The sequence below is a fragment of the Petromyzon marinus genome, chromosome 18 (assembly GCF_048934315.1).
Source record: "Petromyzon marinus isolate PM22_M1 ecotype Great Lakes invasive population chromosome 18, UKy_Petmar_22M1.pri1.0, whole genome shotgun sequence".
Classification (NCBI taxonomy): domain Eukaryota; kingdom Metazoa; phylum Chordata; class Hyperoartia; order Petromyzontiformes; family Petromyzontidae; genus Petromyzon; species Petromyzon marinus.
The window spans coordinates 7,645,437-7,673,065 of NC_133684.1; the positions used below are offsets into that span (position 1 = coordinate 7,645,437).

The window sequence follows — 27,629 nt, forward strand, 5'->3', positions numbered from 1 at the left end:
GGTGCACAGGTCAACACAGTCATGAGAAGACTGCAGGGTGACTTGGGGAGCAGCTAACAAGTCTCCCCCCCTCTCCCACCCCCTTCCCCTCCCCTCTCTCCCCTCTCCATCTAGAAGATGGAATGGCAGTGGGGATGCTGGCCGGCGCGGCGGGGGATAAACAGCACAGCCTTGCCAGCCTCGCTCAACTCCACGCAGACTTCCCAGCCGCTGCCTTCCTCTTCCCAGATGGGCTGTCCTCCACCGAGACCCTGCTCACCAACATCCAGGTACGGACATTCGTGCCGCCCGCCCGCCCGCCCGCCCGCCTGCCTGCAAAGTCCGCCCTGGGTTTTCCAGTCGCGGGTGATAGTAGGCGAAATTCGCCGATAGTGATTTCTCGCTGAGAGACCCACAGACTCATATAGAGACCCACTGACTCAAAGAGAGCCATTGACTTGCATAGACACCCACAGCCTCGCAATCACTCTCACCTCACAACACACTCCTCACAACACACTCCTCTCACCTCAACACACTCCTCTCATCTCACAACACACTCATCTCACCTCACAACACACTCCTCATCTCACAACACACTCCTCTCATCTCACAACACACTCCTCTCACTTCACAACACACTCCTCTCACTTCACAACACACTCCTCTCGCCTCACAACACACTCCTCTCACCTCACAACACACTCCTCTCACTTCACAACACACTCTTCATCTCACAACACACTCCTCTCATCTCACAACACACTCCTCTCACCTCACAACACACTCCTCTCACCTCACAACACACTCCTCTTGCCTCACAACACACTCCTCTCACCTCACAACACACTCCTCTCATCTCACAACACACTCCTCTCACCTCACAACACACTCCTCTCATCTCACAACACACTCCTCTCATCTCACAACACACTCCACTCATCTCACAACACACTCCTGTCGCCTCACAACACACTCCTCATCTCACAACACACTCCACTCACCTCACAACACACTCCTCTCACCTCACAACACACTCCTCTCACCTCAACACACTCCGCTCGCCTCACAACACACTCCTCTCATCTCACAACACACTCCTCTCACCTCACAACACACTCCACTCACCTCACAACACACTCCACTCATCTCACAACACACTCCTCTCACCTCACAACACACTCCACTCACCTCACAACACACTCCACTCATCTCACAACACACTCCTCACAACACACACCTCATCTCACAACACACTCCTCTCATCTCACAACACACTCCACTCGCCTTGCAACACACTCCTCTCACCTCACAACACACTCCACTCATCTCACAATACACTCCACTCATCTCACAACACACTCCTCTCACCTCAACACACTCCTCTCACCTCACAACACACTCCTCACAACACACTCCTCACAACACACTCCTCTCACCTCACAACACACTCCTCTCATCTCACAACACACTCATCTCACCTCACAACACACTCCTCACAACACACTCCTCACACGACACTCCTCTCGCCTCACAACACACTCCTCTCGCCTCACAACACACTCCACTCATCTCACAACACACTCCTCACAACACACTCCACTCATCTCGCAACACACTCTCACCTCGCAACACACTCCACTCACCTCGCAACACACTCCTCATCTCACAACACACTCCTCACACCACACTCCTCTCGCCTCACAACACACTCCTCTCGCCTCACAACACACTCCACTCATCTCACAACACACTCCTCACAACACACTCCACTCATCTCGCAACACACTCTCACCTCACAACACACTCCACTCACCTCTCAACACACTCCTCATCTCACAACACACTCCTCTCACCTCACAACACATTCCTCTCATCTCACAACACACTCCTCTCAGCTCACAACACACTCCTCACCTCACAACACACTCCTCTCATCTCACAACACACTCCTCACCTCACAAAACACACCTCTCATCTCACAACACACTCACTCACCTCACAACACACTCCTCTCGCCTCACAACACACTCCTCACCTCACAACACACTCCTCTCATCTCACAACACACTCCACTCACCTCACAACACACTCATCTCATCTCACAACACACTCATCTCACAACACACTCCTCACCTCACAACACACTCCTCTCATCTCACAACACACTCCACTCACCTCACAACACACTCCTCTCATCTCACAACACACTCCACTCACCTCACAACACACTCATCTCACCTCACAAAACACTCCTCTCATCTCACAACACACACCTCATCTGACAACACACTCCACTCACCTCACAACACACTCCTCTCATCTCACAACACACTCCTTATCTCACAACACACTCCTCACACCTCACAACACACTCCACTCACCTCACAACACACTCATCTCATCTCACAACACACTCCACTCACCTCACAACACACTCCTCATCTCACAACACACTCCTCTCACCTCACAACACACTCATCTCACCTCACAACACACACTTCATCTCACAACACACTCCACACTCCTCACAACACACTCCTCTCACATCACAACACACTCCACACTCCTCACAACACACTCCTCTCACCTCAGAACACACTCCTCTCACCTCACAACACACTCCTCTCACCTCACAACACACACCTCTCATCTCACAACACATTCCTCACACCTCACAACACACTCCTCATCTCACAACACACTCCACTGACCTCACAACACACTCCTCTCATCTCACAACACACTCCTCTCACCTCACAACACACTCCTCTCATCTCACAACACACTCCTCACAACACAACACACTCCTCTCATTTCACAACACACTCCTCTCATCTCACAACACACACCGCTTACCTCACAACACACTCCTCTCATCTCAAAACACACTCCGCTCACCTCACAACACACTCCTCTCATCTCACAACACACTCCACTCACCTCACAACACACACCTCATCTCACAACACACTCCACTCACCTCACATCACACATCTCATCTCACAACACACTCATCTCACCTCACAAAACACTCCACTCACCTCACAACACACTCCTCTCACCTCACAACACACTCATCTCACCTCACAACACACACTTCATCTCACAACACACTCCTCACAACACACTCCTCTCATCTCACAACACACTCCTCTCACCTCACAACACACTCCACTCACCTCACAACACACTCCTCTCACCTCACAACACACTCATCTCACCTCACAACACACACTTCATCTCACAACACACTCCTCACAACACACTCCTCTCATCTCACAACACACTCCTCTCACCTCACAACACACTCCACTCACCTCACAACACACTCCACTCACCTCACAACACACTCCTCTCACCTCACAACACACTCCTCTCACCTCAACACACTCCACTCACCTCACAACACACTCCACTCATCTCACAACACACTCCTCACAACACACACCTCATCTCACAACAGACTCCTCTCACTTCACAACACACTCCACTCATCTCACAACACACTCCTCTCATCTCACAATACAGTCCACTCATCTCACAACACACTCCTCTCGCCTCACAACACACTCCTCTCACCTCACAACACACTCCACTCATCTCACAATACACTCCACTCATCTCACAACACACTCCTCTCACCTCAACACACTCCTCTCACCTCACAACACACTCCTCACAACACACTCCTCACAACACACTCCTCTCACCTCACAACACACTCCTCTCATCTCACAACACACTCCTCTCACCTCACAACACACTCCTCACAACACACTCCTCACAACACACTCCTCACACCACACTCCTCTCGCCTCACAACAAACTCCTCTCACCTCACAACACACTCCTCTCGCCTCACAACACACTCCACTCATCTCACAACACACTCCTCACAACACACTCCACTCATCTCGCAACACACTCTCACCTCACAACACACTCCACTCACCTCGCAACACACTCCTCATCTCACAACACACTCCTCTCACCTCACAACACATTCCTCTCATCTCACAACACACTCCTCTCATTTCACAACACACTCCTCTCATCTCACAACACACTCCTCACCTCACAACACACACCTCTCATCTCACAACACACTCACTCACCTCACAACACACTCCTCTCGCCTCACAGCACACTCCTCACCTCACAACACACTCCTCTCATCTCACAACACACTCCACTCACCTCACAACACACTCATCTCATCTCACAACACACTCCTCTCATCTCAAAACACACTCCACTCACCTCACAACACACTCATCTCACCTCACAAAACACTCCTCTCATCTCACAACACACTCCTCATCTCACAACACACTCCTCATCTCACAACACACTCCTCTCACTTCACAACACACACTTCATCTCACAACACACTCCACTCATCTCACAATACACTCCACTCATCTCACAACACACTCCTCTCACCTCAACACACTCCTCTCACCTCACAACACACTCCTCACAACACACTCCTCACAACACACTCCTCTCACCTCACAACACACTCCTCTCATCTCACAACACACTCCTCTCACGTCACAACACACTCCTCACAACACACTCCTCACAACACACTCCTCACACCACACTCCTCTCGCCTCACAACAAACTCCTCTCACCTCACAACACACTCCTCTCGCCTCACAACACACTCCACTCATCTCACAACACACTCCTCACAACACACTCCACTCATCTCGCAACACACTCTCACCTCACAACACACTCCACTCACCTCGCAACACACGCCTCATCTCACAACACACTCCTCTCACCTCACAACACACTCCTCTCACCTCACAACACACTCCTCTTATCTCACAACACACTCCACTCACCTCACAACACACTCATCTCACCTCACAAAACACTCCACTCACCTCACAACACACTTCTCACAACACACAACACACTCCTCTCAATTCACAACACAATCCTCTCATCTCACAACACACTCCTCTCACCTCACAACACAATCCTCTCATCTCACAACACACTCCTCTCACCTCACAACACACTCATCTCACCTCACAACACACACTTCATCTCACAACACACTCCTCACAACACACTCCTCTCATCTCACAACACACTCCTCTCACCTCACAACACACTCCACTCACCTCACAACACACTCCACTCATCTCACAACACACTCCTCACAACACACACCTCATCTCACAACACACTCCTCTCACTTCACAACACACTCCACTCATCTCACAACACACTCCTCTCATCTCACAACACAGTCCACTCATCTCACAACACACTCCACTCGCCTCACAACACACTCCTCTCACCTCACAACACACTCCACTCATCTCACAATACACTCCACTCATCTCACAACACACTCCTCTCACCTCAACACACTCCTCTCACCTCACAACACACTCCTCACAACACACTCCTCACAACACACTCCTCTCACCTCACAACACACTCCTCTCATCTCACAACAAACTCCTCTCACCTCACAACACACTCCTCACAACACACTCCTCACACCACACTCCTCTCACCTCACAACACACTCCTCTCACCTCACAACACACTCCTCTCGCCTCACAACAACTCCTCTCACCTCACAACACACTCCTCTCGCCTCACAACACACACCACACTCCTCACAACACACTCCACTCAACTCACAACACACTCTCACCTCACAACACACTCCTCTCACCTCACAACACACTCCACTCATCTCACAACACACTCCTCACAACACACTCCACTCATCTCACAACACACTCTCACCTCACAACACACTCCACTCACCTCGCAACACACTCCTCATCTCACAACACACTCCTCTCACCTCACAACACATTCCTCTCATCTCACAACACACTCCTCTCATTTCACGACACACTCCTCACAACACACTCCTCTCACCTCACAACACACTCCTCTCACCTCACAACACACTCCTCTCATCTCACAACAGACACCTCATCTCACAACACACTCATCTCACCTCACAACACACTCCTCTCATCTCACAACACACTCCTCACAACACACTCCTCTCACCTCACAACACACTCCTCTCACCTCACAACACACACCTCACTTCACAACACACTCCTCTTACCTCACAACACACTCCTCTCACCTCACAACACACTCCTCATCTCACAACACACCCCTCTCACCTCACAACACACACCTCTCATCTCACAACACACTCCTCAGAACACACTCCTCTCACCTCACAACACACTCCTCTCACCTCACAACACACTCCACTCACCTCACAACACACTCCTCTCACCTCACAACACACTCCTCTCACCTCACAACACACTCCACTCACCTCACAACACACTCCTCTCACCTCACAACACACTCCTCTTACCTCACAACACACTCCTCTTACCTCACAACACACTCATCATCTCACAACACACACCTCTCATCTCACAACACACTCCTCACAACACACTCCTCTCACCTCACAACACACTCCTCTCACCTCACAACACACTCCACACTCCTCTCACCTCACAACACACTCCTCTCACCTCACAACACACTCCACTCACCTCACAACACACTCCTCTCACCTCACAACACACACCTCACCTCACAACACACTCCTCTCACCTCACAACACACACCTCACCTCACAACACACTCCTCTCATCTCACAACAGACACCTCATCTCACAACACACACCTCTCACCTCACAACACACTCCTCTCATCTCACAACACACTCCCCTCATCTCACAACACACACCTCTCATCTCATCACAACTCTCATCCCACCATGCAGAGTCAACTGCAAGTTCATCTCACTGCACGCACGCACGCACCATCACGTGGGAGCCGCTGTGTTTGGCGAGACGTGGAGTCCGTACTGCGCGAGAGTAATGAGCCTCCTTCCGCAACCACTCATTTACACAGTCAATAAATCACGGCCTGCTGTGCCGTGGCACACTGATAGCAAACGCTTTGCAGGGTTTAACAAGAGCATTTATTAATAGTTGAACGGACGGGCAGATGAACGAACGAACCCATGAGCGAGTGGAACGGGCGGTCCTAGACGGACCGTGCCAGCCACGTGGGTCAGATAACCAGAGCCCCTGGCAGTGCCCGGGCGATCCCGTGATGTTAAGTAAACGATTACGCCACCGGTTATCGGTTCGACTGCTCGGCTAATCGGTACATGCTGCCTCCGTGCAGAACTTGGTTGCGAACCGGAGCGATCGGTTGTGCAGCTTAGAACCGCTCTCGAAACCGCGCAACTTAAAATCGCCCGCAACTGCTTTGTCCGTATCTGAGCGAGGAGTTGCACAACAACAAAGATGTGTCTGAGCGTAGCTAAAGTGCGCTGGCCACACCCTCTGCACCATGGCCCCATTCCTTTCCTGGTTAGCGCAACAATTTTTGTCTTTAGTGTGTGCCTGCATCTGTGCACGTGTAACATGCGTAACGTGCGCGCGTGACGTGCGCGCGTGACGTGCGTGCGTGCGTGACGCGCGTGTGTGTAACATACGTACGTACGTCCGCGCGTGACGTGGCGTGACGTGCCGTTACGTGCGTCCCCAGGGCCTGCTGAAGGTGGCGGCCGACTCAGCGCGGGCGCAAGACAAGCAGGCGCAGCTGGAGAAGTCGGAGCTGCGCATGGAGATTCTGCGGGAGCGCGAGGTGCGCGAGGCCCTGGAGAGGGAGCTCGCGACCGAGCAGCGCAACCGCGGTACGCCGCCGCCGTCATTGTCGCACGGCTTGCACACGCGCGCGGCCGCGCAGTTTCAATTCAACGTCAATGTTTATTTGTCGCACGGAAAGTTCCCGTGCAGCCAGTTACGCAGATGGTTTTTAACACTAGCACAACAACAACGACGACGACGACGACATCGTCAGAGTGATGCACTCCTCTGCTCCTGATGCGGTTATCTGGCTTGACCATCTGCATGTGAAAAGTTGTTGCTCTGCAACTTACTTCAGCCATACGATAGAAGAAGAAGAAGATGAATATCAGAGCGGTCCGCGCGGAGGAACGGGCAGCATCGGAACAGGGCGCGTCGGAGGTGCAGGCTGAAATAATGCGCCGGGAACAAACTGTAACAATATCAACGATATAAACACAGGCACGTTGCACCGACAACCGGGACGTGGTAAGGAATGGTCGTAGGGGAGATGATGGGAGGTAGAGGCCGAGCGAATGAAACAACAGCCATCGGGGGAAAGCGAAGAGTCACAGCAGGTGGAGGCTCAGACGAACTGTGCCTCGTGAGCACGGTGGTTGCGATGTCAATGGTGGAGTTGCGTGTTTTTGACGGAAGCCGTCCTCCTTCCCGTATGCCGGGGCGTCTCGGAGCGCTTCAAATCGGGCGTTCCCCCTCGTCGCGACACAATTTGAAAGGGCATCCCGGGTGGCACCCGTCCCCGTAACATGACACGCAAAAAAAAAACACGTGTAAAAAGCACACGGCGTTATGCATGTATGTGGAACTTCTTTCGCGCCGTAAATGGCCAACCGTGCTAATCCGAGGTGCGGGGGAAGGACAACCAACTTCACACAACAAGCAGTAAAAATGTGTTTGAAAAGCAGTTATGCCAGGTTTTATGCGTTTTTATGCCTTGTTTCAAACATACGGTGGTTTTCCAGCCCTGCGCTGTCATTCTATTACTTTGAAGTTTTCTCATCGTACTGCAGATTTGATTATTGTCGGCATCAGCTCAGCTGACATGGGCCCGGTAGCGTGGAAGTGGGGACTCCACATAAAAAGGTTTCCAGAGGCCGACTTTGCAGCAGTGAGCATTGGTAATTGTACTATACTGTGCTGATGAGTCCTAATGAGGACGAAACCGGTCCACATAGTCCGTAATGACTACTTCACTGCCGTCGCCACCAACAATTATTTTGATGCTAACCGCTAGACATGTGGGACCACAATGCAATTCTTCTTCAGGAGCCCGCCTGATGGCGTTGTTTTCTCTACACAATGCACAGTTTGGCTGCATTTCCCTTTTTGATTTTCGTTCTGTGTTTATGTTGTGCACGCGTCTGTCTCGCAAACCGTGCGCGCACGCGCAGAACTCGTGCAGAAGCGTCTGAAGAAGGAGAAGAAGGCCAAGAGGAAGCTGCAGGAGGCGCTGGAGTTTGAGGGCAAGCGGCGGGAGCAGGCCGAGCACGCGCTGACGCAGGCCACCAACCCCGACGGCCTGCGTGGCCTCGGAGGTGAGCGTGCCTCTATGCGCCGAGTCTCTCCGGGGTTTTCGTTTTTCCCTCCTCCTCCTCCTCCTCCTCCCTCCCCGGTGTGACGTGATAATGTATGGCTCGACTTGTATGGACAACAGGGTCGCCCGACGTTTGCGCGGCACCACTGTTGTTGATAGGACAAACGGGAGAGGGATGTGATACAACGATGTGAATTGTTTGGCTGCTGCTGCTGCTGCAGTCGCAGCTGCGCTGGCAGGTCAGGTGGCATCCCGAGTCACCAGTGGGAAAGTGAGACGGAGAGGGAGCTGAATTATGGGTAAAATTTAACAAATTATTTTGGCGATGCTGCTGCTGCGTTTGGAGTGGTGCACAAGTACAGTTAACAACACTCAACACGTTCCGTGTCAATAACACTGTGGCCTTGAAATTAAAAAAATATATACAAAAAAAAGGGTGTTATCGTGACAGATGGCATTGGCTTGCCAAGGGAGGCCTGAATCCAGCAGTGGAAATGCTGCTATTGCTGCTGCTGATGATGACAATGACCCTAATTTAAAACCGAAATATTCGGGGGAAGAAATATTCATTTATATCTTAACTAAGTTTATGCCTAGAAGCCTCCGTGTAAATGCCAAGAAAACGAAACACATTTTTTTTAAAATTGCCCTGCGTGGCCTTAATCGGAAAAAATCTCTAATTGGCAACGTTTTGGGCAATGACCCTTCTTGTTAGCGCTTGAAGAAGAATGGCTATTGCCCAAAAACTCCGCATATTTATTATATACCTTTCCTTTGAAGGCCACAGTGTTATTGACAAATTTGTGTTTGCGTTTTCAATACAAATTTACGTGGTCCTGCATCACCTGATGGACTCTAGGCCAACGGAGCTTAGAGAGGAAGGCGACCGACCTTGGGTGGAGTGCAGGCCCCTTTCCTGAACTGGGCAACCGTTGGGAAAGAAAGCGGAGGAATTCCCATGATACCCGACCATTTCCAATCTTCTGCTCGTCCCCGGAGGCCCGCCCGCATGACCGTGTTGTTGCGAGTTAATCTCTCTCTAATAAGGCATTTCACAAAATTTATGAATAAGGCATTAGGAATAAGAGACGTTTAGTGATTTCATCCGTCTGTTATTCTAATGTGTACATATATATATGAGGTAACCAGTGGGGTTGCCACTAGAGTGCCAATTTTTTCCACGGACCGAACCCGGACATATGTTTCAGTCTGCCTAGGTATTTCAAAACTTTACAGTAGATTTTAATAAAGTTCATCGCAATGCCACCAGGTCTCGGTACAAATCTATCCTCCTTGCAACTCCAACACAGACGTCGTCGGTTCATAATCAACTATGGCTCAAACCGTAGTTGCCACCTCTGTGTGTACAAAAAACCGGGAGACATGATAGAAAGAAGAATAGCTCACGATAGTGGAAGTGGGGAGAACTATATATCAACGTGTCATTTTGAGCGGTGTATTCATTATTATCATCAGTATGCAGCTGACAAAAAAACAGGTCTTTTATTGTCCCGGGAAAAATGTAAGGACTTCCCAGGACGCAGCTGGAAAAGGGGACGATCCTCGGGAAAAGGAGGACAGTGACCAGTGGGCAAGTGAGATGGAGCGAGCCGAATTTTCCGGTGAAATTAATTAAATGATCTGGTGACGCTGCTGCCGCATTGGCAGTGATGCCACAAGCACAATTACCAAAAACTCACTCAACACACTCATCAATAACAACACCACCTTGTGGCCTTCAATGTAAAAATGTATTCCGTGATTGATTGTATGTGCTGTGAGGAAGAGCCATTGCCCGGACCGTCGCCTGTTGTATACTTTTTCTTTCAAAACCACGGCGTTATTGACGGCAAAGTGTTGAGGTTTTTTGTTTTGTTTCCCCCTACTGTGAATTGTCAGTGGTGTGGCAGAAGGAAGGGGTGTCTAGGGGGCTCGCTGGACCGGTGCCTGATAAATATTCTTTTTCTGCCCATGGTTCATTTATGTCCTGAAGAAAAAAAAAATACATCTTGGAATATTAAGAAGTTTTCACACCAAACACGGACGGCAAAAACAAATCTAACGTTTGCTGTGTGCCACCGTCAGATGTAAATTTATTATTTTATTTTTTATCACAGTTGTTGAGCAAAGACCCAAAATCTCAAAATGTCAAGCCGCCGGCAACAAACAGCACTATTGTCAAAGTTGTAATAGACATGTGTTTTTTAATTATCAGCAAAGTTATTTTCGTAATAGCTTGGGGAAAAGGGACGATGCTGAGAGGAGGGGATTCGAGAGTGAAGCAGTGCAAGTGACGTGTGTTGCACAAAGAGAAGTGTTTTGACCTACAGTGCGGTGAGTAAGTGGGTGAGTGAGTGTGTGTAAGTGGGTGAGTGAGTGGGTGAGTGGGTGAGTGAGTGTGTAAGTGAGTGTGTAAGTGAGTGTGTGAGTGAATGGGTGAGTGGATGAGCGAGTGGGTGAGTGAGTGGGTGAGTGTGTAAGTGAGTGGGTGAGTGAGTGAGTAGGTGAGTGAGTGTGTAAGTGGGTGAGTGAGTGGGTGAGTCTGTAAGTGGGTGAGTGTGTGGGTGAGTGGATGTGTGAGTGAGTGTGTAAGTGAGTGAGTGTGTGGCTGAGTGGATGTGTGAGTGAGTGTGTAAGTGATTGTGTGAGTGAGTGTGTGAGTGAGTGTATAAGTGGGTGAGTGTGTGGGTGAGTGGATGTGTGAGTGAGTGTGTAAGTAAGTGGGTGAATGTGTGGGTGAGTGTGTGAGTGAGTGTGTAAGTAAGTGGGTTAGTGTGTGTGTAAGTAAGTAAGTGGGTGAGTGTGTGGGTGAGTGGCTGTGAGTGTATTGTTGCGACCTGCAGTGTGGTAGTGAATGAACATATACTGTGGACGAGACGAAACAGTCAGTGTCTGCTAGACCGAGTCCTCAACATTGGTGGATGAATCAATGAGCAGAGTTCGTGGGGACATTAACCACGGTAGTACCAATAATAAGAGTGAAACGACTAACCACCAGTGAGTGAGTGAGTGACTGGCTGGAGTGAATCAATGAGTGCTGGATCATCAGTTATTTTGATTGCTTTATGGTGACTTCTGTCAAGCACAGTGAGGTAGGAACTGGGTGCTCCATCCCCAGATATGATAGCAGCAGGATTTTAACTTTGACTGAAAATGTGTTTTGTCCGTTTATTCATAATTTGAATTATCTGCTGCAAACAGAAATCTGCCGCTGCGGATTCTCTGAGCAAGTAGCAGAATTCCTGGGATCAGCTGCCATTGGTGTGGTTGTTAAAGAAATTTGTTATTGTTGGCAGTAAATGTTTGTAGAAAAAAAAAGTGCGTGTCCGCAAACCATCGCCGGGGCGTTAAGATTTTAACGTAAAACTTGTGGCAGTTTTTGTCATGGAGAAAAACTGAAAAAAATGCAAAACGGCAGATGTGATTCGAAAAAAATCCACGGCGCCAAATTAAAATGTGCGGGAGGGCTCACTATTCATGAAGGGCATGTTTATAGGGGGGCGGTGGAGGCGGATTGATTTTAATATATTTTCTTCTTTCGTGTTTTTGTTTCGCAAAAAAATGTAAATACTAAGCACCGCGGCCAAAAAAGGCGATGCCGGGAGAGCGTCCAAGGCTTTAACATTTAGCACCAAAACCGCCCGGTAGCCTACCCCCCTTCCTCCCTGCCCACCCACTCCCCCACTGCCTGCCGGCGGTGCTAGGAAAGGCGACCCGGACCCTCAAATGGATTAGCGCGCCCGCCCAGTCGCCCGCTTGCGCGTGCGTGCGTGCGTGTGTGTGTGTGCGTGTGCGTTCCGCGACCCTTCCAGTCATCACTGATCATTATGTCGGCGCTTTGCCGCTTGCTGCTCACACGCGCACCCACCGACAACAACGCCACCACGGTTAAAATACGACTCGGAGGCCAATCAAGTAATGTTGCATTAGAGTCTCGTGTGGCCGGCACTGGGTCCCGGATCCTACACTTGGCGTGCACACATAAAAGTGCACTCCGGGTATAAGGGGCCGCCCCATAAATGAGAGCCATCCTGCAGTAATGGGTCGTTTAGTTGGAGGGTATAATATTTCAAAGGGAGTTGTGCGGGGTGCGTGCCTGAGTTGTGGGTGCGTGCGTGTGTCATCTGTGCGCGTTCGTGTGCGCGTGCGTGTGTGTATGTGCATACCTGTGCACGTGCACGTGTTTCCACGTGTTTGCGTGTGCACGTGTGTGAGTGTGTGCGCGTGTGTGTTAGTGTGTGCGCGCGTGTGGGGAGCAGTGGCACGGTGGTTCGATTCCCGCTCACCACCAATAACAGTGGTGAATATTTGAACCGGGCCTTGGCTTCCCCTAGTTCGACTGAGCCTTAAATGTGTAACTGGTACAGTGTGTAAACGTCATCACTGGGGAGACAAAGGCGGCCGGGCGTGGTGCTGGCCACTCATCTCCTCGGGCTAACAAAACTTGCGCCAAAAGTCCATTGAGGCTATTGGGGGTCTTTGTCTTTGCATATGTACATGTGTTTTGTATTTGCCCATGCATGTGTGCATGTGGTTGTGTCTGAACTTGTGTATACACTTGTACATGGTTATGCATCTCTGGGTATGAGTGTCTGTGGGTATGTGTGGGTGTGTGTTTGTGCCTCTGTCTTTTTGCAGGTATGTGTGCTTGCGTGTGTGCGTATGTGTAATGTGTACGATTCAGAGGTGAGCAGGTGCTAGGCATTGCTAAGTGCCCGCGAACAGCTCTTGCCCCAATAGTCAGCTAGAGGCTACATGGGGAATCTTTGTCTTTGTGTGATACAGAGCCACTGAGCCCCATGATGGAGGGAGAGAGAAGCGGACAGGGGGAGAACGAGAGAGTGGCTCAACAAGGTGAGTTCATTATTGTTGGCGCCGCGGTGGCGAGATGTTAACTCCCTTTCCTGGTATACAGGAGGTTATAGGTTTGATCCCGACCCTGATGTCTGTATATTTGGAGTTAGCATGTTCTCCCCGTGGTCGCGTTGATTTTTCTCCGGGTCCTCTGGTTTTCCCCTCAATATTTAGAAACATGCATTTCGAATATCTGGTTTGCTATACTCTAAATGTCCACGTGATAGGCCACTTTGTTGAGCTTTCATTTATGGCCAGGTCGCTTCTGCAAAATAGTTGTATCACTCAATGGGTCTTACCCGGTAAAATATTTTTTTTTTAGTTTAATCATGGCCAATTGTCTCAGGGGGTTCAAAACGGCCGTGTCCGAGCATTGTAATGGCGTCGCTGAGGTCCTGGGTTTAAATGCAGGTTTTGGACACTCGCGATGATGTCCACCTTCTCCGGTTCCAGGTGTGACAGTTGATGGTCGTGGCCAAGTCACCAAGTCACCAGCGACTGCACAAAAAAATGCCAATCGTTACATTTGGTGTTGCACTTAATTCGGCGAATATTTACACCTGCTGCAGCAATTTGAAGCATCGGTTTGACCATCACGTGACAAACAACCGCGATGCTTTTATTGAGTGGGGAAAATCGTTTCACAAAGCACGAACAAAGTGGGTATTTTTTTTTATTTAAAGCTTTCGTGACTGCAGGGATTCATTATTATTGGTTCTTTCGGTAAAGTCACCACGTAGAAGGGAAACAATACTTTACCGAAAGAACCAAGAATATAAAGTGGGTAATATCTGTAATCGTTATCTCATACTTTGCCGTGAAATATATGTAAAAAAACATCGAACGAGTGATGATAATAATTAGTTGCTAAACAGACGATACGATTTATCGTGCACCCTTACATATGTTGAACGTCTTTCGCACCATACGTAGCCAACAATGTTAATCGGAGGTGCGGAGGAAGGACAACAAACTAAAAAAAAACAGTTCTAAAGAAGTGAGTTTTCAATCTAGATGATTTAAAAGTGCATATCTCCAGTGGCTTCCTAATATCGGAAGGAAGAGCATTCCAGACGGCCACAGAAGCGCATACGAAAGCTCGCGATGCAGTGACCGTCTTTGTGCGATGGCTAGACAAGGACGTATCTAATAGGACATGTATCGCATTATCGTCGCATTGTGGAAGTGGTGCTTAATTTCAGCTAGAACTGTCTGGAACCCCGTTCCGGGGATTGATTTGGCACCCTGCCACATCTGTCTCTAATTATTTTCTCCTAACTCACTTATAAACCTGCTTATACGATTATAGGAATATCCCGTACAATAATGTAAAACTATTATAATTACAGAGAAACCTAGCTTGTACTCGAGTGGTTCTGCCTTATGCCGATAATCCCGACTCCAAGCCAGGCTAGCAGGAGCGTTCTGGAAAACACCGCGGTGAGGAATTGAGCCGTGTGCGTGAGATGTTGAGGTTGGGCCCCCAACCTCAACATTTCGCCGTTCCCTGGGATCACTGTTTCGTGAATTATGCGGAGCTTCTCTGGGAATGTTCAGGAAGTTAGGCAGGGCAGTCTTGTGGGGGTGGGGGGGGGGTTTGTAGGGGTGGAATTATTGAGGAGGCGTCCAGTGAAGGAATGTGGGAATGTGTGGGAACCCATGGCATGATGCATTAATTAACCAAGGAGACCCCACGACTCACAAACACCGCCCCGTAAATCCGCATGCCCGCAGCCGTCCAGTGATCCACCACCCACCACTTGAGTTTGTGATAAGACAATGAAGTTTAATTAAGAAAGCACTCGTCTTATATTTATGCGAAGACAAAGACCCCCCCCCCCATCACCCTGTGTGGGGTGCACGGCTCTTGGGGCAGGTGATATCAGCGAAGTGGTCTGGCTAGTACCCCGTCCGAGTGCTGATGTTTACACACCGCACTAGGTACTCACTTTTAAGGCCTAGTTGACCTCGGAGAGGCCAAGGACCGCTTGAGATATTCTTCACCGATGTTGGCCATGAGCTGAAATGGAACTCGGGTCGCCGGGTTTGTAGAGCAGTGCGTTAACCACTATACCACCACTCCCCATTTAACACACAAATATACACACAGTCTTATGCACTTTAATTCAAAGTGTAAATGAATAAAAATAGGTGTGACAAATCCGGAATCTACAGGGTAGTTCCAGACGATCCTCCGACGTGTGTTGTGGTTGTAGTCCCGCATGTAGTTTGGTCACGATTGTCCGACGCTGCGCCCAACACACCGTGCCGAGCAATACGCAGAGCAAGAATAACAACAACGCAACAACCCGAGTACACATTGGAGAGCTCTACCTACCGATTTCCATCCCGCCGCACCTCCGATTGGCACAGTTGGCTACGTGCGGTGCACAAGAAGTTCAACGTACACACACAGACACACAGCGGCAGTGTGACCGCAAACACCCGCGCAGAAGTTGGGAGTTTCAGATTCTCGAGTTAAATCCAGCCGCGACTTGTCTCTGCTAACTTGGTGATGGTGCTGCTGCCGCCACTGCGTTTACAATGGTGCACACGCACAATTAACAACAACAACAACTCAACACGCTCGTCAAAAACAACACTGCGTGGTCTTAAAAAATATATATAATAGGCGACGTTCGGGGCAGTGGCCCATCTCACAAGCACATAACATTTTATTAAGAAGGGCGATTGCCCAATAGGCCACCTATTTTATATATTTCTTATTTTAAGGCCACCGCTATTTTTGATGAATGAGTTGAGGTTTTTTTTTGTATAATTCCCTGAGTTAATATCTGCTTACAGAGACACCGATCACGTCACATCCCCCCCACCTTGCACTACCACCTGTACTGCGTGTTATTCGAACGCTATGCTACTCGTGTTTTGTAATTAATCGCTGTCCCGGTTTAAGCCTGGCCATGTAAACCCCACTCAAACAGTACTCGCATAAATGGTGCGCCACATGAATCAATGACGCTGCTCGAAAGAGGAATATCTATGCACAGTAAAACCTTGGATTGCGAGTAACTTGGTCTGCGAGTGTTTTGCAAGACGAGCAATTTTTTGTTTAAATAAATGTTAATTTAATAAACGAGCGAGGTCTTGCTATACGAGTAGTACGTATACGCTTTGTCTGCTGAGCATCACGTGATCACAACTGATATATGTGCGCTTTGATATACGAGTGCTTTGGATTACAAACACGTTTCCGGAACGAATTATGCTCGCAATCCAGGGTTTTACTGTATATGTAAGTCGTCATTTCATACAATGCCTCTACTTGATAGCAGAGAGAAAAGTTAAATAGCGGCGACGGTTACAAAACCGTCGCTGGGACGGTCAAGCGGCTGGAAGCGGTGATTGTGGGGGTGCTGGCGTTAACAATCCTTAAAATCCTCGTGCGATGATAGACACATAGATGCATAGAGATGTATTGCGAGGAGAGACACGTGGACAAAAGATAGAGCTGTATTGCGATAAGAGGAGAGATACAGATGAGACAGAATGATAGTGAAATGAGGGATGCCGACAAGAGACGGATGCAGTGAGACGGGACAAGGGAGCTGCAGACAAGATTGAGACGAGAGATTAATTGTCTTGGTATGATCTTGATTTTGAAGCTTTCGTGACTGCAGGAATCCATACTCTTTGGTTATTTCGGTAGAGTCACGTAGTAGGTAGAAAATAAATTAAATCACGACGTTTCGGGCGCAACACAAGCGTTCGTCATCAGGTGGCGGACACTTGTGTTGCACCCGAAACGTCGTGGTTTATTTTCTTTTAAGCCTACCACGTGACTTTACCTAAAGAACCAAAGAATTGGCCTTGGTATGTTTATGTTATATTCATGTGTCCGTTTTATATTAATTTGGATCTCCGTTCGAGCTGATATTTGGTGCATCTACATATTTTTTTTGTTCCAGGAATCCACAGTGCCCCTCGAGTCGCTTGGGGGCCCTGCGCTTTTTACTTTTTCCCTGCTTACGCCTCACGCCGCCCAGTGGGCTGGGCGGCTGGAACGGCCTCAAGAGTTAAGCGGCATAGGAAATAATACGGATAAATAACGGACTTATTCAACCTCCCCCATCACCCCACTACCACCCACCCACCCACTGCCACTACGGGCGGTACCCCCCCCCCTCCCCGATAGCCCCCCCTGTAAACAGGTGGGCTCATTGTCCCGCCTCATTAAGCCACTTGATTGTTTTATGTCGCTAATCGGGCCACACCTGGGGCCCCACAATCTGTCCGCTTCCACCAAAGACGGCTTGTCATTCAGAGTTTCGTTGGGGGTGGCGGTGTCTGCTCTGCACGGTGATCTCTAGCCGGGGGATCCCCGGGTTCTTGATTCGGCGATTCGGCGGACGGGCGCGTGGGTCTACAACTCTTGCTTTACGTACGGCTGTTGCCCATCCAGGGGCACCACGGTGGCAAGATATTTTCTCCCTTGTCTGGTATGGAGGAGGTTGTGGGTTCCATCCTATCCCTGACGATGCCTGTATATTTGGAGTTTGCATGTTCTCCCCGTGGTCGTGTGGATTTTTCTCCGGGTCCTCTGTTTTTTTTTTCAGTACATATTTAGCAACATGCATTTAGATGATTTTGCTGCGATTTATTTCCACGTGATAAGCCACTTCATTGGGCTATCATTTCTGGCCAGGTCGCTTCTGAAAAAGAGCTATATAGCTCAGTGGGGCCTTACCTGGTAAAATAAAAAGTTTGAGTTAAATCCACAAGCTCTATCCAGCCCTGCTTAGCACAAACCACGGTAAAGGTCAAGCCCTGCAATGTCTTGCTCATGCCACTGCTGGTGCAATGGGACCTAAAGAGAGCTCTACACAGCCGCTTCCAGAGGGGTATTTGGCCTACTCTTCTTTTTCTTTCCCTGCTGGCCAGACGTCTTGGATTAGACGGGGGGGGGGGGGGGGTTCCCCGCAATTTTACCCCAGCGGGCGCACCACCCTGCCAACTAAACTACCACCACGCCCGTTAACGTTGCCGGGCAGACGCGGGGACTTCGGGGAGATCGTTGTCATCTGAGGATCGCAATAGGCAGATGTATTGGAAGTCATCGGAAGTGCGGGGGGGGGGTGGGGGGTGGGGGTTGGGGGGTGGGCTTGAGGGGGGGGGGGGCTCTGGGCTCCATTAGATTTGCGGGGCTTAGTAGTTGTTGAGGAATGATGCATTATTTACGGCGCCTGTGGCTGGCGTGCGTTTACCCAGCAAGGACACGCGGCGCAGGCAACATCTTAATAGCGGCGGCGCTAGCGGAGCATGCAGCATTCTCCGTAATAAACCATAACAAACAATCGAGGGGGACCTAATGAAAAATAAATAAATGCTAACACAAATTTATACGAGTCGTTGGGAGAGTATTGCTTCGCAAGGGGGGAGGGGGTGGCTGGTGAAGGTGGGGTGAGAGGCAGAGGTGGTGGGGGGGGGGAGTGCAGGGAATGAACGGGACAGGAGGAGAGGATACGATGGGACTAGCGTTGGTCATTCAGGGAAGGGGTGATGGGTGGGGGATGAGGGGAAGGGGTGGGATGGGGAGTGGGGGATGGGTGCGGTGGGGGGGGAGGTTGGGGGTGCGTGGAGACAAAACATAAAAAGAGGAGATTGGAAAGATGGAGCGCGCCTGAGAAAGCCTGCACACCATCACGCGCCGGCAAGAAAAATCGATCCAATCTTTTTTAAAAGCAATGGCAGGTGACCCCTGACCCGTGTGGGTTGTGCTGGTGCCGCTTTTATTGATACCAAACCCGGCGCGTAACCTTGGCTCAAGGGCGCGGCCCAGCCTCTGTTCCGCGGGACGCGGGCCTCCATGAAAAAACATTACTCAACCCGCCACGAATAAAACATTCAGCCCTCTTTCCTATCTTCTGCCCCTCTTCTATTTCACCCGCTGCCTTCCCCCCCCCCGCCACTGCCCCCCCCCCTCATCCTTCTCCCTGTCTTTTTCTTACGCGGCGGCGTAAATTCGTCGCGCAATATTTTGTTCGGGGACGCTGGCCGTGCTGGAGAGTCATCGGCACCTTAACTTGAGTAGTATAGTGGATGTGGTGTGCTGGGTAGCGGAAACTGTTTTCCCCCGTTCATCGACTCACTCGGGGACCGCTCCGGTTGAAATTCAATGTTTCTTGCTAAGTAACCACAAATAGAAACGCTTCGTTGGCTCTGGTCGCCCTGGCCCGCTTGTTTTTTTGGCGTTCGAGTTCCACCAGGGGCTGGTTATCACGTCCCCCCCCCTCCCGCTGATTACTACGTTTCCTGTCTCTCACTGAGAGACGTAAAACGTCAACAACAAAAAAAAAACCTCAGCAATAACAAATCAAAATAATGTGCTTTTTGGGTTTTTTTTTTAAACTCGGGTACCAATTTTTTTTTTAGCTGACCCAAAATAAATCTGCGGGACTGTTGCTGGCGTGGAAGTGCGCAAGGTGGAAGGGTGAGTGGGCCGCCGGGATGTTTTTGCTCTCTGATAAAACTCTGATTAATGCGCCCGATTTGACTGCTGTTTTTTTTGCCCCCTTACCGGTACAACACACAAGGAGGGGAAACGCTTACCCAACTTCCTCGGCAAACAATGCCACTCCGCTGGCTTTTATCAGATGCATGTTGATTGCCGCACGTCGCCCAACGACCACCGCAGCCGCCACCACCCGGCAGCCCAACCCAACGCGACTCCCTTGTGCTGCTGCAAAACCAAGAGCAAAAAACAGGAGCGGGCATATTTTTGGCCGTATCCTTGCGTCTGGCCGATAAGCCGACGCGGCGGTACTTGAAATGCTGAACTCCACTACGAGCCTCGCGTGCGCACGCTGCGCTGTTTTACACAAATGTTTAGGTCGCGGAATTATTTTGGCAACAGCGTGCCTGATCACTGGCTTGGGGGGGTTGCGGTGGGCGAGGTGGTGGGGTCCGTGTGGGATTTGGCGATGCGACTGCGCGTGTTCTTACAGCGCCTCCTCGAATGTGATTCGAGCCGCACCGAGAATTTGAAAGGTGTCCCCTCCCGGAGAAAAGGGAAGATCCGCCAACTGCTCAGCAGATGTTGCGAGCAATTTCTCCCCCACCCCATATCCACCACACCCCCTCCCCACCCATCCCCCGCTCCATCAAAAGCTAAAGCTGGCGCAGGACTGTGCAAGGCATGCGTGTAATAATTATTAGCACCTTGGTTAGTGTTACGTGATTAATTCCATAATCGGCGCAGCCCAGCGCGTCGGTAGCAGCAGCCCCTGTGAAGTGTGATGCGAGCGGAGGGAGGCTCTGCGAGTGCACGCCGAGCGTTTTTTCACGAACGTGAAGCCTGCCGGTATATTTGTACAACGTTTATTATCGGTATGGGTGGTAGTAAATATTAATATTCGGCTAATTTGATGGCCCAATTGGTTAATGACAAATGTCACTCGGCGTCTTAAAACGCGCGCGTGGTGACGCTGGGACCAATCACCCCCGCTCACCCCCCCCCCCCGTTCCACCGTCCCACCGTGTTAGCGAGTAGGATTATAGCTCTCCAAATGTCCGACGTTTTGACCCACGTGTTGAAGGCTTTTCAGGAACTTAAACGAGTCGTGTTGTTGATGAACTAGTCGATGTGTGTGTGTTGCATTTGGTGGGGTAAAGCGTGATTACTCCCCCCTCCTCCAAGACGTTTGGCCAGCATGGAAGAGCAGGACAAGTACACTTTAGAGGGAGCATTAGAGGTCGATTCGCCTATAGGGTGGCGTGGCAGAGAGTGGTCAGTGTAGCCTGAGTTGCAGCGCAGCCCAGGGCTTAATTTAAGACTTCCATTGAGACCCATAAACTTACATTGAGACCCATAGACTTACATAGATACACAATTACTCAAATTAATTGAGATCCATAGACTTATATAGAGACCCATAACCCTACATTGAGACCCATAGACTTAACATAGACACTCATAGATTTACACAGGGATCCATTTCAGTCACGTTTATCGGGCCACCGACCCGTATAGGTTCTCCTTGGTCACGTGCCACATACTCCAGTCTTACCAGCGACGAGAAAAATGTCTCCGAACTCGGCACACCTAATCCACTGTAGTCACGCATGGCCACCTCGATTCTTGCCAGCAAGCCAGAACATCTTCAGCGAAAAAGTAAGCTCTGGGCAAAACGGTCACAAGAGGTGAACAGGAGCGGCACGTGGAGGCTGCGTGTAGGGGCTGTGGAGGTTGTGCGTTGAAGGCTGTGTGGGGAGGATGCGTGGAGTTTGTGTGTGGAGGCTATGTGGAGGCTGTGTGGAGGCTGAGGCTGTGTGTGGAGGCTGTGTGGAAGATGAGGCTGTGTGGGGAGGCTGTGTGGAGGTTGTGCGTGGAGGCTGTACGTGGAGGCTGTTTGTGAAGGCTATGTGTGGAGGCTGTGTGGAGGCTGAGGCTGTGTGGAGGTTGTGGAGGTTTGTGCGTGGAGGCTGTGCGTGGAGGCTGTGCGTGGAGGCTGTGTGTGGAGGCTGTTTGTGAAGGCTATGTGTGGAGGCTGTGTGGAGGCTGAGGCTGTGTGGAGGTTGTGGAGGTTTGTGCGTGGAGGCTGTGCGTGGAGGCTGTGTGTGGAGGCTGTTTGTGAAGGCTATGTGTGGAGGCTGTGTGGAGGCTGAGGCTGTGTGGAGGTTGTGGAGGTTTGTGCGTGGAGGCTGTGTTTCAGTGGCACACTTCGCTATCTCAGCGCACATCACTTAGCGGATAATAACAAGAGAGTGCGCAGTGTCCCTAGGGGATTGCGTATGATTTTTTGAGCGTTATCTCCTTGTACGTGTGGGTTTTCTCCAGTGGCTATGGTTTTCTTTCTATAAAAAGTGCGTGTATATATAATACACAAAGCTAAAGATCCCCCGCGGAGCCGTCAATAGACTTTTGGGGAAAGTGGCATTAGCTTGTAGCACCGATGAAGGCCGGCCCGGAACACGAGGGAATGAGTGGCCAGCACCATGCCCGGCCTCCTTGGTCTCCTGAGTGGCGATGTTTACACAATGCACCAGGTATTCATTTCAGGCCGAGTCGACTTAGAGGAGGCCCGGGATCTAGTATAGATATTTGTCACCGATGTTGCTCCATGGGTGCGAATTTAACTTGGGATGCCGGGTTCGCAGGGCAATGTGCTAACCACTGCGCCTCTCCTCCCACATATATATACACGTGGGGAGCGGTAGTGTAGTGGTCTCGGGAGCTGTGCTACGAACCCGGCCACCCGAATTCCACTTCCGCTCACGGCCAACACCAGTGACGATTCTCTGAACCAGTCCTGGGCCTCCACTAGGTCGACTAAGCGACAAACGAGTAGCTGGTGCAGTGTGTACACGTCAGCGCTAAGGAGACAGGGCGTGGTTTGTGGAGGTCGGCCGAGCTGTCGGCTTCCAGAGGGGAGGGTGTTTCGTGGCCTGCTTCGTCACACCGGCCAGACGCCTCGGGAGAGGTGGCAGTACCCACACTCTACCCCACTACGCTCGACCTGCCGATTGATCGACTTCAACCGCTGTTGTATATCTAAATGTTGGTGCTGCTGCTGCTTGGTACAGGTCCCAGGGGAACCGTTGTTTCAACCGCCGCGTCAGCAGAGTGCATCTAACCGCCGGCGACCTTTGGATCGCAAACCTACTGATTCGCTCACCTTCGCCACACCATTGAGGCAGCGCCGGGCTCTTGTAAACCATCAAATCGCGAGGATTATCATCATCATCATCATCAACTTTACATTTTGTCTTGATCATGCAATATTCACCCATGCGTTTTCCATCTGCATCACCTTTCTGGGCGTCCTTCCCCCCCCCTCGCTCTCTCCTTCCCTCCCCCCCAACACTCTCCCCCCACACCCCTCCCCCTGCCCCCCACCCCCTACCACCCCCATCTACCCCCCCAAAACCCACCCCCTCCCATTTCCCGGTTAACAGATGGGCTGGGAATAGACCTTCTCTCTGTTTGTAAGGAACAGATGGCCAGGGACTGGCTCAGAGTGCAGGATTTTTTTTCTGTGTTTTTTTTTTCCTTTTTCCCCTCTCTCCGTGAGATGTGAACGCAGCAGCAGTGAGCCGCTTTAAAAGATACGGCTTCGTCCACTGATCTCTGCTGGAATTACACGAAATAAAGTCGCTCGAAGAGAGAACGAGAGACAGAGAGAGAGCTTTCAAATCCACGCGTACAGAACGCGAAACAACGTAAGACAATCATTATGCCGCTCGTGTGGCGTATGCCCATCGAGGGGCATTGGTGCTCATCTGCTCATGGCTCTGCTGAGCGAGTGCTGTAAATTCGACGTTCCTATGGCGGGGAGGGGGGGGCGGTGAAATTATATGCCTCTGTTGGCTTCCCCCGCAAAGTGGTTGTTGTTGTAGCCTGCCCCCCGTGGGGAGTTGAACTCGCAACCTTCCTCTTGTGAGCTCCTCTCGTTGAGCCACCTGGCTGGATAGTGTGAGCCACTCTAGGATGTACGCATGACAAAAACAAATAAACTCGGCACATTTCGTAAAATAACACTGTGGCCTTAAAAGGAAGAGTGCGTAAGAGGCGACGTATCGGTGGGGGGGGGGGGTGGGGGTGGGGTGGCCAAAAGCACGTCAAATAATCCGTTTTATTCACGCGGACATAAAATAATGAGAGCATGTGGTCATTCCAGCCGTACTTAAGCCACCAAACGGTGTAGGTCTCCCTACACCGTGTCACTTACGTCGCTATTTTATTTTCCGATACTTCACGCCGGTCAGTGAAGGGGGGTGGTCGGTGGGTCGGGATTGGGGGTTGAAGGGGATGGGGGGGGGGTTGAAGGGGATGGGGGGGGGTTGAAGGGGATGGGGAGATTGCCCGGTTCTGACATCACTCGCTTACTGATAGCTGCCATCACCGGGAATCAAACTCGGGTGGCCGGGATGGCGGCGAAGCACCCACCGTGCCGCGCTCGCGAGAGCCCCTTGCTTTAAACGGCGCCGTCGCGATTCAGCCGCTCGTTGCCACAACAACAGCAAAAAAAAAGCCGCATTTCATTTGCAATAGCTGTCTTATCGTCAACTCCCAAGGATTGATGTCTCGCTCAAGGTGGTGCACTGCTCGCCTGTTACCGTGAGGGTTCTCAATTGAAATGTGCTGCCGCTCGACATGACAATGGCACAATGACAATCTAACGTTTTGTATGGTATATATATTTACACAGTATAGCTTGACAATGCATCTGTGTTGGCAGTGGCACACTAGCACAATTAACAGGAACAAAAACATTTGTCGACAACACTGGCCGGCTCTTAGAAGCGGGCTACACATAGATGGGCTCTCTGCGGAGCTCCCCATGTTTTCATATCTATATAATAATCATGTTGAATTTTACATATAGCGTCATCGTTCGTGCAAATTGCATCTCTCAGTCGCCGAGGAATCACAACCAAGCCCGAAGGCAGCATCCAGGCAGTGAGCCGGCGCTACCAGCATTCACCCAAGCTCTGCAATCCTCCGCATAGCAAGAAGTTTTCAGCCAATCAATGAGTGTTTGCGTGCGGGATGAAACCTGGGGTGTTCTGGCAGAGGCCGCTCCAGCATCAGCGGCGTGAACGAGCTCCTTTTACCTTCACTCCCTTGTGGACAGTCGGGGCTGTGGGATTTAGGAAACTCATTCCCCCCCCCCCCGTTGTTTCGAATGCCGTGCCGGGGGATGGAATTGAACCGGCGAACCCACGTTTTGGATCGCAAGTCATTAATCACGATCGTCTTTGTTTCGTTGTCTTTGTTTCTTTTGTTGCTTTTGCAGATTCGAGGATGTACTTCAAAAACCCGGGACTCTACTGAACCGGGCGTCAAGGTGGCAACGAATTGGGTTGAGGGGGTTGTGGGGAGAGGGGGGTTGGGGGGGAGGGCAGGGTTGGGGCGGGGGGTGGATGGCGTTTGGACTAAAACGAGCGGACGAACGGAGGAGTTGTCAAGGGTCACGCGGCCAAGTGGTCAGTGGTGATCACAGCCCAGGGGGCCGTGTGGGGGTGAGGTGGGGCGGGGGTGGGGGGGAGAGGGCATGTCCGGGGGTCGAGCCCCCCGTGAACCCAGGGGGTCCCGAAGCTGCCCCGATTCTTCCCGAGCGATTTCCTGTTTGTGCCCCGGCGTGCGGGGGGATCCGTGCTTCATGCCCGTTGCTGCGGCTGCCCCCGCGTGCGTTTGCGTTGCCGAGCGGCCACCGGACGTCCGACGGTTCACTCCACGTGCCGGGAACTTCCTCCTTCTCGTCCTCCTCGTGCTGCTCTTCTTCTTCTTCTTCTGCAGCTGAATTCTCCAGGAACCCGAAAACACATCGGGAGCTGCTCGAGAGTGGCTCGTTAAATAAAGGGGGAGGGGGGGGGGTGCTGGCTGAGAATTTGTTGACACCGAAGGCCGTTGTCTGCGGAAGTGAGAATCTGCATGTCCCTTCTTCTTTACTTGTGGTTGCTGAACATGAACGTGTGTTTGGGGCATGGGGGGGGGGGCCCTAGGATGCTGCAGCGGCTGGCGGTTTTTTTGAGGGGGGGCGTGGGGAGGTCAGGGTTATGATCCATCCCTCCCCCCCCCCCCCACTTGGATATTGATTGTGGTTGTAAAATGTAAAATATAAAACGGAGTGTGCCCCTTCCCTACCCGTCCCCCCCCCACCCACCCCCCCTTCTCCCACCACCCCCCCCCTTCTCCCACCACCCCAACAACACGTCCGTACACATTCCCTCCTATTCCTTACCCACCCACCCTACCCCCCTTCCTCCCCCCCCCCCAAAAAAAAAGATAGCGTAATGCAAGGGCACTTTGCGATGGTGCAAACACAAAATTCAATAGAGAGAGAGAGAGAGCACTGCCCTACAGCCAGCCATGCTCGGGAATATAACACAACACAAACAAAACAACGAGATGCACCTTTTTACAAACTTAGTTTTTTCGTGTAATTTATGATTTTATATACTTGTCTTCAACCAGTGCACAAAACCTCTCTCCCGTGAGTGTCGCCTGTGTCGGGGTTCACCGGCGGTGGCGGTGCCGTTGGCGGTGGTGTGTTTTTCGGGAAGCTCCCTCGTTAAGGGGGGAACCCTCCTGGTGTATTCTATAGATCTCGCATTCCCTTCCCGTGGGCGGCGGTGGCGCGGGTGGGGGGAGGTTGGCGCTCTTGGAGGCTGCGCTGGAGGTGGCGCACCGCTAACCCACACGCACGCACACACGCACGGACGGGACGCGACGGCACTTGACTATGTAATTACGAAACGGGAGATCAGGACGCAGTTGCTCATGCCAACGGTTAATTGTCGCCAGAGTTAGCTCTTATAAGATCCATTGTACAGTCACGAATCTGCAGTCATTTTTAACGCGAGCGCAAAAAAAAAAACGATTGAGAAGAACGCGCGCGCGCGCGCACACACACACACGTGAACAATACTTGCTGTAAAATATTAACACTTGTCTTACGTCGTGCCACGTGAAACGACCGGGGTTTCCTGTAACACTTTCATAAATGATGGCACCCATCCTGTAACTTCCAACTTTTATGTGACCGTTGTTTTTTTTTTTGTAAAAATCAAAAGCTGAAAGAAAAAAAAACGTAAGAAAAATATTAAACTTGACGTCCGGA

General features: G+C 50.9%; 1 protein-coding gene across 7 annotated transcripts in view; it reads left to right on the top strand.

Annotated features, from left to right (window-relative positions):
* Nucleotides 1-27,629, top strand: part of DACH1 (dachshund family transcription factor 1) — a 179,995-nt gene extending 152,366 nt beyond the window's left edge. For 6 of the 7 annotated variants that reach the window (XM_032956268.2, XM_032956264.2, XM_032956262.2 and 3 more), the window contains 5 exons: nucleotides 115-269; nucleotides 7,561-7,708; nucleotides 9,053-9,196; nucleotides 13,981-14,049; nucleotides 25,803-27,629. In XM_032956268.2, the coding sequence (XP_032812159.2) occupies nucleotides 115-269; nucleotides 7,561-7,708; nucleotides 9,053-9,196; nucleotides 13,981-14,049; nucleotides 25,803-25,840 (554 nt within the window). In that variant the 3' untranslated portion in view covers nucleotides 25,841-27,629. The remainder of the gene's footprint in view (nucleotides 1-114; nucleotides 270-7,560; nucleotides 7,709-9,052; nucleotides 9,197-13,980; nucleotides 14,050-25,802) is intronic. The other variant, XM_032956263.2, reaches the window with a different exon arrangement.